Raw genomic sequence first — 10,906 nt, forward strand, 5'->3', positions numbered from 1 at the left:
ACACACGTTATTATATGTATACAAAGTCCATTGTAATTAAAATCGGCTCCTCTCCCTGGCATTTCATTTACATGACATAGAAATTAAACCCAGATAGTCGATCACGTAGATAAGGCCGTGGACCTGATTGCAAATTATGTTTTTACTCCCATCTCCATTACCCGCTCCAATTGTTAGTCCTTGGGCAAAATTGAATAAAAAAGACACGTAAGGCAGGCGGTGTGCCACTCTGCCAGTAAGCCCTTGCCGACGTTCAATGCTTAAACGTTCCGAACTCCCCAAACTGGTCTGTGGGACAAACACCTCTGTGGAGCAGACGCACCCCTCCCCCCTAATTATACGGCAGCGTCCAGAGGAATGGAAGGGTGGACAACACCGGCCGGGTACTGCGACGCCGGGGGACCTCCTGCGCCCGAGAAAGGGAGGAAGCACGCTAAGGCCGGAGCGACATTTATTAATAAAAGCCAGGCTGACTAAACGAAAAGGAAACGCTGAGGAGCACCGCCTACCTCCCCGATTGCCCCCCAGCGCTCGGCAGCAAGGACGCAGGCCGAGAGGACCCGGAGGCGGTGGCCGGCGGGCGGCGGAGCTCGGCGGGAACGCGGCCGCCGGGCATGCCGGGAGCCCGCCCCGCTGCACGCCGGGTCGCGTAGTTCCCGCAGGCCTCACTCCTGGTCCGAGCGAGAGTGGCCGCCCGCTGCTCCTTTTAAGGCTCGCGAGGGGCCGCGCTTGAACCGCCTCATGGGGAAAAAGTCGGTAACTCCGGGCCGAGTGAGTGGGGCCAAGGTCCCCCCTCCTTGTGGGAAGGACAGAAGGAGAAAGTCAGCCACCTTTCCTCTCAGGTCCCATTCAGACACTGGGCGAAGAGGTGGGCCTGACAGTGCTTCCCCTTTAAGGGAGGGCGGGGCGCAGCCTGCCGTTTGGCCGCCCTCCGCGCCCTCCCCACTAGCCGAGAGTTGACAGACCAATCGCCCGGGTGGCGGAGGGAAGGCGGGAGAATGCGAACCCTTCGGTAGGGCGGTAGGGGCGGGCCCCCGGCCTTATTAGGAGCGAGTCTTGCGCAGGCGCAGAGGCGGCCGCAGGCGGAGGGGCGGGGGCAGCCCAGTGCGAGACTCTCCGACAGGCACGGAGGGTGATTGGGAGAGAAGTGGGCAGCGAGGGGCTTGTCATGGGGATCCGAGCTACGACACGGCTTTGGTAGCATCTGGGGACTCCGAGGGGGACAGGAAGTGTCAGCGCGCGGGACCCCGGCGCCAGCTCCGCTGGGGGGATCCCTGCTGCTCTAGTCCTGGGGAGGGAGGGGAAAAGGGAGGGAGCCCTGGTCTCGCCCCGCCCCTGGGCTTGTTACCGCGGGGGCGGGGAGTGAGGGCTTCTTTTTGGGGGAGTGGAGATCGGGGGACTCGGTGGTGCCCTGTCGAGCGGCCGCCGGTGTCCCCGCGGCTCCGGGCTGCGGAGCGGAGGGGCCGCGGCGGCCGTGGCTGTTGCATGTGTGGCTGCTGGATGCGGAGGCGGCGGCGGCGGCGGTGGCGAGGAGCAGCAGCGGCGGCAGGATGTTAGGGCAGCAGCAGCAGCAACTGTACTCGTCGGCCGCGCTCCTGACCGGGGAGCGGAGCCGGCTCCTCACCTGCTACGTGCAGGACTACCTCGAGTGTGTGGAGTCGCTGCCCCACGACATGCAGAGGAACGTGTCTGTGCTGCGAGAGCTGGACAACAAATATCAAGGTAGGGGCCGTGGGGCTGCTTGCGCCAGTCCTCCCTAGCCGGATCCGCCGGCCTCGGGACGTAGTCGGTCGGAGCCTGCTCGGGGAAGTGCCACTTTCCTTTCTCCTGTGATAGTCTCCCCTAGTGCACAGGAGTCTGGTGTGTGGGACGCGGAAGAGGGACCGGAGACCGGGTTCGCGGCCCTCCCTTCCCCCTGGCGGTAGGCGAGGTCTTCTGTGGGGTTGTGGGGGTGGGGGCCGCTCGGCAGCCCCCGCTACAGACCCGGTGGCTGCAGCTGCCGTGGAGGGGAATCAGCCATTTTAAGCAGCAAGCATTTGTTCCGGCGTTAGCCTGCCCCGTGCCGCAGACCCTCCCGCCCCGGCCAGGGAGTGTGCCGCCCAGCAGCGGGCTGGCGGGAGCGAGCGGCCGGCTGCGGGCAGGCTCCCGCTGGACTGCGGGGCCGGCTCTCCCCACCCCGCCAGGGCCCCCCACCCCGCGAGAGCAGATGCATTGGAACGTGCGGGGGGGAGGGGGCGAGAGAGGGCCGCGAAGGCGGACTCCCGGGAGGTCCCTCCCAGTCGGTTCCCCTCTGCCGCCCCGGGAAAGTTCCCGGCCGCCCGGCGCCGCAGCCTTTCCCCAGCTCCTTCAGCCAAATGGTTAAAAGGGGAGGGTTACCCCGCCGGGAAGGGAAAAGAGGGGGGTGTGTGTGCGTGTGGCGGGGAGGGCCCCCTTGTCCCTGGGGGCGGGGCCTGCGGGCGTGACGCGGGGCCTGGGAGGGGCACGGCGCGCGCGCTCCCGCCGGCCTCGAAAATGGCTGGTCGCCGGAGGGGCTTAGGCTGAGCTGGCTGCTTCGGAGGGCGTCGGGGCCGTGCGGGGCGTCAGCTCCGCCCTAGCAGAGTCAGTGGTGGGGTTTGCAAGATGTTTGTTGTGATGTTTCGAATCTCTTTCTCAGCCAATGAATCAGGACGGGGACATAGCTGCTTGGGACCGTCGCTGACCCTAGCACAGCGTAGGTTCCGGGCCTTGTGTCACTTCCGGGCCTCAGGAGGATGTGGGTTGGTTGACTGGGCAACCACCTGGCGTCCCTTCTATCCTGGGTCGCTCCTCCGCCAAGTTTAAGTGATGTGGCGAAAACCTCTCAAGCTTGGACAGAGACTCAACCTTTCTTACAGAGTGTCGTTTGTCATCTGTCAGTGGACCTTTCGTCTGCTACTGGAGTGGGAGAAATTTAAATGTGGAGATGTTAACAGACCTTGAACATAATGTGGAAATAGCCATGTGGATTTCAAAGATAACTTCTCGGATCCATTCTCTGTTTTTGTAAACACGTCACTAATCCCATGGTTTAGTCTCTAAGGAATCCACTCCTGGGATGACATTTTCTGGCCTGTAGCATGTTAGAACATTTAAGTATCTCTATGCTTTTGAATCTATAAATTTATTTCTGTCTTCTGAATCCATGTGGTTGATAGGACTGAGCAGTTGAGGGGAGGAGAATTAACACTAATTGCTTACTGTATAGCAATCACTGTGCCAGGTCCAGGTCATTATATAAAGTAAAAACTCATTTCACATATAAATTAAAATTTACAAAGAGTTTAAATAACTTGTCCAGCTAGTTAGATGTAGAATATTTAACTCTAAAGTCTGCCACTTCAGATGCACATCCTTGTTTTCAAACTATTTTGAATTTTTAAAAGAAGAGCTGTCTAATGATATTTTCTATGGACATGGAGCATATATGTGAATGGTAACCTAAAAATGATTATATGTACTTAAGAACTGTGTATGCAACCTTTTTAGTTTTTCAAATAATAACACTGAAGTTTGTAAAGCTTGTAGGTTTTTACATTTCTTTAAAGGTACATGTTTGACTTCACAAAAGTTAAGCTATTTGAAGTTAGGGAGGGACACTATAATTTGTTGACAGGGAAATCTGCTATCTGATCATCTATAATTGTCATAAATAGCTCTGGTAACATGAGTAATATTGTAGGCCTTACAAGATAAATCTTCAACTCCATTTAAGATTTTGATTAATTTCAAGATTAATATAAAAATAGTGATTTAGTTTTCACTCCATGCACATGGTTACTGAGCTCAACAGTTTTATATTTATAAAACTTTATATACTTTCATATTTTTTATTTCTTTACTAGTTCTTAAGTATTTTCTGGTTTTGGATTTAATACTTAATAGCAATATATTAAGCAAATATTAGTGATACATTTAATAGATTATATAGGCAATCAAAGAAGTTTCCCACCTATTTGAGACACTTTCAGAAATTACTGAAGAACCTATAAAATAGAGAAAGAAGAAAATTTCACAACGGGATGAAGTATTTATTATGGGATAGGGTTATTAGAGAACTTTTGTTTTTATTTCAGTATTCTCATTCATAATTTCTTGGATAAACAACCTTTGAACTAAAATTTAATGCTTTATTTCAACTGCCTTTCTTATGGTTTATAGAATGTGGTTAAACTGTGGGATTAGACGTACAGATCGGCAGTGTTCAGAGTCTGGGGTTCTTATTTGAGTTTCATTTTCTTCACATGTAGCAGTGATGGCTTCCTCGGGTTGCTGTAGGGGTTAACTGAGAAAATCTTTACCACGTAAAAGGGGCTAAGTAAATGTTAATTTCCTTTCTTCTTTCATTACGTGATAAGGTGTCTTAAAAATGTGATAGGTGCCAAAGTTATGGAAAGAAAAAAGTGAATTTTTATCTCATGTATAATTATCGGTGTGCTGGTATGATATATAATGTAATTAGCTTCTAACACCTGATTATTAGATATAGAATATTTGAAATGAGGTTTGCCTTTTTTTTTTTTTTGAAACAGAGTGTCGCTTTGTTGCCCGGGCTAGAGTGAGTGCCGTGGCGTCAGCCTAGCTCACAGCAACCTCAAACTCCTGGGCTTAAGCGATCCTACTGCCTCAGCCTCCCGAGTAGCTGGGACTACAGGCATGTGCCACCATGCCCGGCTAATTTTTTCTATATATATTTTAGTTGGCCAGATAATTTCTTTGTATTTTTTTAGTAGAGACGGGGTCTCGCTCTTGCTCAGGCTGGTCTCGAACTCCTGACCTCGAGCAATCCACCCGCCTCGGCCTCCCAGAGTGCTAGGATTACAGGCGTGAGCTACCGCGCCTGGCCAGGTTTGCCTTTTTTTAATCCTCAAATTTTTTGTGTCTGAGGGGAAAATGTATAATTTCCTTATTTTTCCTGTAGGAAAATTAGGTTCTTAAAAAATCTACTTAGAAAATTAGGTTCTTAAGAAATCTACTTAGACGTCTAGCTGAGCAAGTGGGATAGATACGAACTTGAGGTATGAGTACCCTCAACTGTGTGGTGGTACTTTGTCATGTATTCCAGGTTGAACAGTTGTCCATCAAATGTGAGTACCTGCAGTTTCCAGGGAGGAGCTAATTCATAAGAGTTGTGTTGAATAATTACTTTGTATTACCTTACTTGCAGACAGCCCCAGTGTATATACTTACTTGTCTAACATTTCTGTTCTTAAGAATAATAATGGAATATAAAGCAATGGCATGCCATGTGGTAGTTAATATTGGAATATAAAACAGTAGGATGCCATGTGGTGTGATAAATTAGAGTTAATTTTTGCTTCTCCATCCCTTAGTAGGACAGACCTCTTTCAGATATGATTATATCTGATAAGGGTAAGAAATAAAGTTGAATCAAATTAATCTTAAGTAAATTTTTGGTGACATCTGAAATTATATTTTCAGATTTTTTAATACCTTCTAATGACTCAGCTATTTTTACTTGAGTTAAATAAGTGTCCCACATGTTATACAACTAAATCAGCAGTTCAGAAAGCTTAGAACCAACTGCTGAGTTATCTACAAAGGCAGAGTGATCCAGTGCTGACTTTACTATAATTTTGTTAGTGGCTTGGTCAGTTGATGCCAGAACCAGAACCTACCCTGGAAATAGTTTGATTTTCAGAATTTCCCATGTGATAAAAGAACCATTAAAACTAAGATGATGGGAAACTAAGAATTGCTTATGTCTGCTTAGTTTAAGAATGTCCAGGGGTATGATGTAAAAATGAAGGTCTAGTGTCTCTCTGGAGTCACGTAGCAAGTCATTGACTGAACTGTAAACACAGTTGGTCAGTAATCTGTAGGCTGGTTCTGGAACCTCTTCAAGTTTTACAGCTGGAGTCCTGCATGTTAATTTTATTTCTTATATAAGGTTGTTTTGCAGTTCAAAGGAGCTATAAGTGATATGGTACTAGATAGACTCTAAAGTGGCATACAGTGTTCCTGCCCATTTGAAATACTTTTGATTATTAACCACGCATCTCTTATCCTTTTTAATACAGATTAATGAGTAGTAGAGTTTTGTGTTCTTTCTTTTCATGAGTTTATTTCTAAGTACACCTTCATATTAGATAATGTGGTCTATGTATGGGAAATCATGTTAAGGTATACATATACTGTATAGGAGTGTAGTTTCATGGTTTGACTTGGTTCTGACTGCACCAATTCTGTGAAAAATAATTAACTTGACAATGTTACGTGTGCTAACACATGGTAACGTACTCACTTTTCTTTTTTTAGAAACATTAAAGGAAATTGATGATGTCTATGAAAAATATAAGAAAGAAGATGATTTAAACCAGAAAAAACGCCTACAGCAGCTTCTCCAGAGAGCATTAATCAATAGTCAAGAATTGGGAGATGAGAAGATTCAGATTGTCACACAAATGCTCGAATTGGTGGAAAATCGGGCAAGACAAATGGAATTGCATTCACAGTGTTTCCAAGATCCTGCTGAAAGCGAACGAGCCTCAGATAAAGCAAAGATGGATTCCAGCCAACCGGAAAGATCTTCAAGAAGACCCCGCAGACAGCGGACCAGTGAAAGCCGTGACTTATGTCACATGACAAATGGGATTGAAGACTGTGATGATCAGCCACCTAAAGAAAAGAAATCCAAGTCAGCAAAGAAAAAGAAACGCTCCAAGGCCAAGCAGGAAAGGGAAGCTTCACCTGTTGAGTTTGCAATAGATCCCAATGAACCCACATACTGTTTATGCAACCAAGTGTCTTATGGGGAAATGATAGGATGTGACAATGAACAGTGTCCAATTGAATGGTTTCACTTTTCATGTGTTTCACTTACCTATAAACCAAAGGGGAAATGGTATTGCCCAAAGTGCAGGGGAGATAATGAGAAAACAATGGACAAAAGTACTGAAAAGACAAAAAAGGATAGAAGATCGAGGTAGTAAAGGCCATCCACGTCTTAAAGGGTTGTTTGTCTTTTATATAATTCATTTACTTTCAGAAAATGTTTTAGGGTAAATGCATAAGACTATGCAATAATTTTTAATCATTAGTATTAATGGTGTATTAAAAGTTGTTGTACTTTGTCTGTGACCTTAATTTTCTGCACTGAATTACCAAATATTTTAAACCAGGTAGTCTTCAGATCACCTGATGAAAGGAGCAGGGAACTGGGAGAGGGTGGTCTGAACATTATAAAAACTTCACAAACCATGCCTATTTCATTTTCACGTTAAACTGCAATGCCATTTGTTGGGTAAACACAAAAGTTTTGCTAACATCTTAGTTCTGTGTGCTTAAAAAATTTAGATATAGTTGGATTTCTCTGTAAGCATCAAATTATCTTAGGTAATTAAAAATATGAACACTATACCATTTAGAGCTTCTTTTTCCCTATCCGCATTTATACATATACTTGTTCGTCTCTAGTCTTCCAGGAATTGAAGGAACTAGAGATAAGAAGAATTTGGGATTCCATGTGGAATAATGTGCTCTTATTAGAGTATTTGCTGCTGTCTTTTCCTCAGTAGCATTTTGATAACACTTGTCAGTAGCCCATTTGTAAATGGTTTGCTGCTGCTTCATAGATAACACTTACTCTAGTGCTTAATAAGGAAGTTGTTTTGTTGCTTGTTTTAATGGGGACAGGTAAGAGTAGTTAGGATACTAAAAATGCTGCCATTGGCTTATATTGGCACACTTTGGGTTGTGTAGTATCATGGTTCAAGGTTGAGCAACTTAAAAATGCATCTTAATAATGTTTTCCATGTGACCCACTGCTGGGATGGTTAGCCACAGGCCTATCAGTGGGGAAAAGGCATATTTTAGTCTTTAAATATTATCTTTATGTCAAACAGTTGTTTTAAGTAGTTTTGCTAGTGGCTATTGTTCATTTCTATCCCAATCAGTGACTATACATTATTTTAAATAACAGTGTATTTACCTTCTTAACTTCCTGGTATTGGTGCTGTTTGATGTTTTCTCGTTTAATGAACTAATTTCATTTTAACAATGCAATTAATGTATTTGTAAATTGAATTTTCCAAGATTCTATTATTTTAAGATTAAGCATCTTGGTGGATAATTGTCCATATGTTTGGAGAAAATTTTGGTTTGGGGAGCAGCAGATTTACTGGCTCTTTAAATCTATGTGTAACATGCTTTTTATTCTTCATTTCTTCCTAATCTGATGATCTGATTCTTTTTGATTAACATGTGAAAAATCCTGTCTGCTTGTTTGGAAAAAAAAAATGGTTTTTTCTCTTCTAGCTCTCTTGTGTGACTTTTAGGCATGTCATTTCATCTCATCTGGGTGTCATGTCATTCACCTGTATAATCAGTTGACTTAAATATTTCCAAGTTTCTTTTGAAATCCATAGTATTTGCACTGTAGTGAGGATTTAAATAATGAAATAACATATTTTTCTCTTTCATTAATTTTGTCGTTTGTTCTGGGATACGAAGACAGTTTAAAGGTGAGCTTAGAGATGGTAAATGCACAATATTTGATTAGCTTCTATCCTACAGATATTTTGATGACTGTAGCCAGTTGATTAGTTTTTGAGTGAGAAATATTACCCTGATTAAGAATTTGTTTTCTTAGCTGAGTTGTAAAAAAATCCTTTTTGTCTTGAGGATACAGCATTTTGTTTCGTGATTACAGCCTTTTACCGGAATGGAGCTATTTATCTGACACCATTAAAAATATTAATAACAGCATGAACAAATCCCCCAAAAGCCTTCAAATGTGACTTATATAGAAGTCACCCCTTTCCATACATAAATTTGCAGATGGGAGAAAAAAATAAACTTCCTAATAGAAGTACCCAAGTTTGGATTAGACTTGACAGGAAAACAAGCCTGGAAAATCCTGGAAGATGTACTTTCTTTAAGACCTAATGTTTGAAACAGTTTTATTTTTATGAATTTTCTTTTGTTTTCTATACCTTGTAGGAAATAGAAGTCTTAAGTTTACATAACATTGTGATTGGGATTTCTTTTAAGCATTCTAGATCTCATATCATGGATAAGAACTCATAATATATATGTACCAGTGGCTCCCAAAGTTATTGCACATTGGAATTACCTTGGGATCTTCAAAAAATACTGATTTATCCCTGTGCCCCACCCCCAGCAATTGTGATTTAATTCATTTGGAATGTAGCTTAAGTATCAGAATTTTTTACATATCCCCATTCTGATGCAAAAAAAAGTTGAAGCCACTGCCACATTTTGAAAATTGCAACCTATTAAAAACTGCTGGTAGATTCTCTACATCCAGATTTGTGCAACTCCGAAGCATCTATAAATGCTGATACATACATGAGAGTGTGTCCCCCGCCCCTAGCCATTCCATCACCAGTGCTTGAATACTCAATATCTGAGTGCTTCTGTGTGCCAGGTACTGTTTTAAGCACTTGTGCTATAAAAAAAAAAAGTCCCTGCTCATGGACCATACATTCTAGTGGAAGAGTCAGATACATACAATGTCAGGTAACTGTTTAAGTGCTAAAATGAAAGTAAAGCAGAGTACAGGGATGGAAATGAATTGAGGTTGGGGGGGGGAGATGAGTCTTTTAATTATGGTGATTAAATAATGTCTCTAAGGAAGTAATCTTGGAGGTGAGAACAGAAACAAGTGAGGCAGGCAAAGATTCGGGAAAGGAGGAGAGAACAAGCTTGGCAATCTGACTAAAGCAGAGTATTAGGGCACAGTGTGGGAGGGCCTAGGAAATAGAGGCTCTTGGAAGCCATGGTAGAAAATTTGGAAAACCACTGAAGGGTTTTGAGCCATGGTCTGGTTTATATTCTTTAAAGATCTCTCTGGATACTGTGTGCAGAATTTATTGTAGGGAGCCTAAGTAAAAATAGGGAGATTTAGGAGTGTTGGTGGCTTAGACTAGGGTGGTAGCAGTAGCAGTAGTGTCTAGGGAAGGACTCTGTTTGAAGGTACAGCCAACAGAACTTTGGCCCAGGGATTAGAAGGCAAAGAGATGACAAGGGTGACTTGTGGGTTTTTGGCCTGAAGAGAAAAAACTTCAAGCATTCTGTTTTGCACTTATGTTTGAGATACCTAATAGATTTCTGGTAGAATCCAGCATGGGGCCCTGAATATGACTGAACTTGGAGGGGACAGGAGACAAACATTTGGCGAGTCATTCAGTGGAGTTTGAAGTCATGTGACTGAAATTACTCAGGTAATTAGAGCTCAAATTTTAACATGCATATGAGTCACTTCGGTTTGTTAAAATGCAGTTTATGATTCAGGAGGTCTGGTGTGGGGCCTGAGATTCTGCATTTCCAACAGGCTTCTCGGTGATGCTGATGCTACGGCCCAGGGGCCCACGTTTTGAGTAGCAACCAAGTAGATGTGGAAGAGGGAGGGGTTGGCCCTGTGGTACTCCAACATTTAAAAGGAGAGGAGCCAGCAAAGGAACCTGAGAGCCCTGGGTGAGATGAACGAGAAACAAGGTGTTTCAAGAAGGAAGTCATCCACTCATTCAAGTGCTGTTCAAATTAGAGTGGGGGGTTGTTGAGTTGAACAAGCTGCTAATTTGGGGGATGGAGGCCTGGCTGGAGATGACTATGAGCAGAAGGGGACTGAAGTAGAGACAGCCACTGTAGACAACTCAGACTTTGTTGTCAAAGGGAACAGAAATGGGTTGTAGCTGAGGGGGAGGTGAGCTAAGGGAGGATTTAACTTTTAAGGAGATAAAATGGCATGATTATATGCTGATTGGAAAATTGCATTAGAAGGAGACAAATGAATGCCGTAGGGGGGTGACTGCAGAAGTAGAATCTGAATAGGTAGGCAAGATGGGTGGGATCTAGGACTTGGGAGGGGTTAGACTCAGTAGGCAAGGGGACAGTTCATTGTCCAGGT

At 44.3% G+C, this 10,906-nt stretch overlaps 1 protein-coding gene across 2 annotated transcripts; it reads left to right on the forward strand.

Moving 5' to 3' along the window:
• Positions 1-1,007: 1,007 nt before the first annotated feature.
• Positions 1,008-8,454, forward strand: ING2 (inhibitor of growth family member 2). Of its 2 annotated transcripts, none has more exons than XM_069493202.1 (2): positions 1,008-1,722; positions 6,295-8,454. In XM_069493202.1, the coding sequence occupies exons 1-2, from the start codon at positions 1,551-1,553 to the stop codon at positions 6,963-6,965; spliced, it is 843 nt and encodes a 280-aa protein (XP_069349303.1). In that variant the 5' UTR covers positions 1,008-1,550; the 3' UTR covers positions 6,966-8,454. The 2 variants fall into 2 exon arrangements, with proteins under 2 accessions (XP_069349303.1, XP_069349304.1); XM_069493203.1 differs by lacking the exon at positions 1,008-1,722 and adding an exon at positions 2,608-2,710 and having other exon boundaries at positions 6,295-7,136.
• The last annotated feature ends 2,452 nt before the right edge of the window (positions 8,455-10,906 follow it).

Source organism: Eulemur rufifrons, chromosome 18, assembly GCF_041146395.1.
Source record: "Eulemur rufifrons isolate Redbay chromosome 18, OSU_ERuf_1, whole genome shotgun sequence".
In the NCBI taxonomy this organism is placed as follows: Eukaryota; Metazoa; Chordata; class Mammalia; order Primates; family Lemuridae; genus Eulemur; species Eulemur rufifrons.

Bases quoted from the DNA above. Each gene is read 5' to 3' on its own strand.
- ING2 (XM_069493202.1), top strand. From the start codon at position 1,551: ATGTTAGGGCAGCAGCAGCAGCAACTGTACTCGTCGGCCGCGCTCCTG. The intron at 1,723-6,294 runs GTAGGGGCCGTG...TTCTTTTTTTAG, and splicing joins GCTGGACAACAAATATCAAG to AAACATTAAAGGAAATTGAT.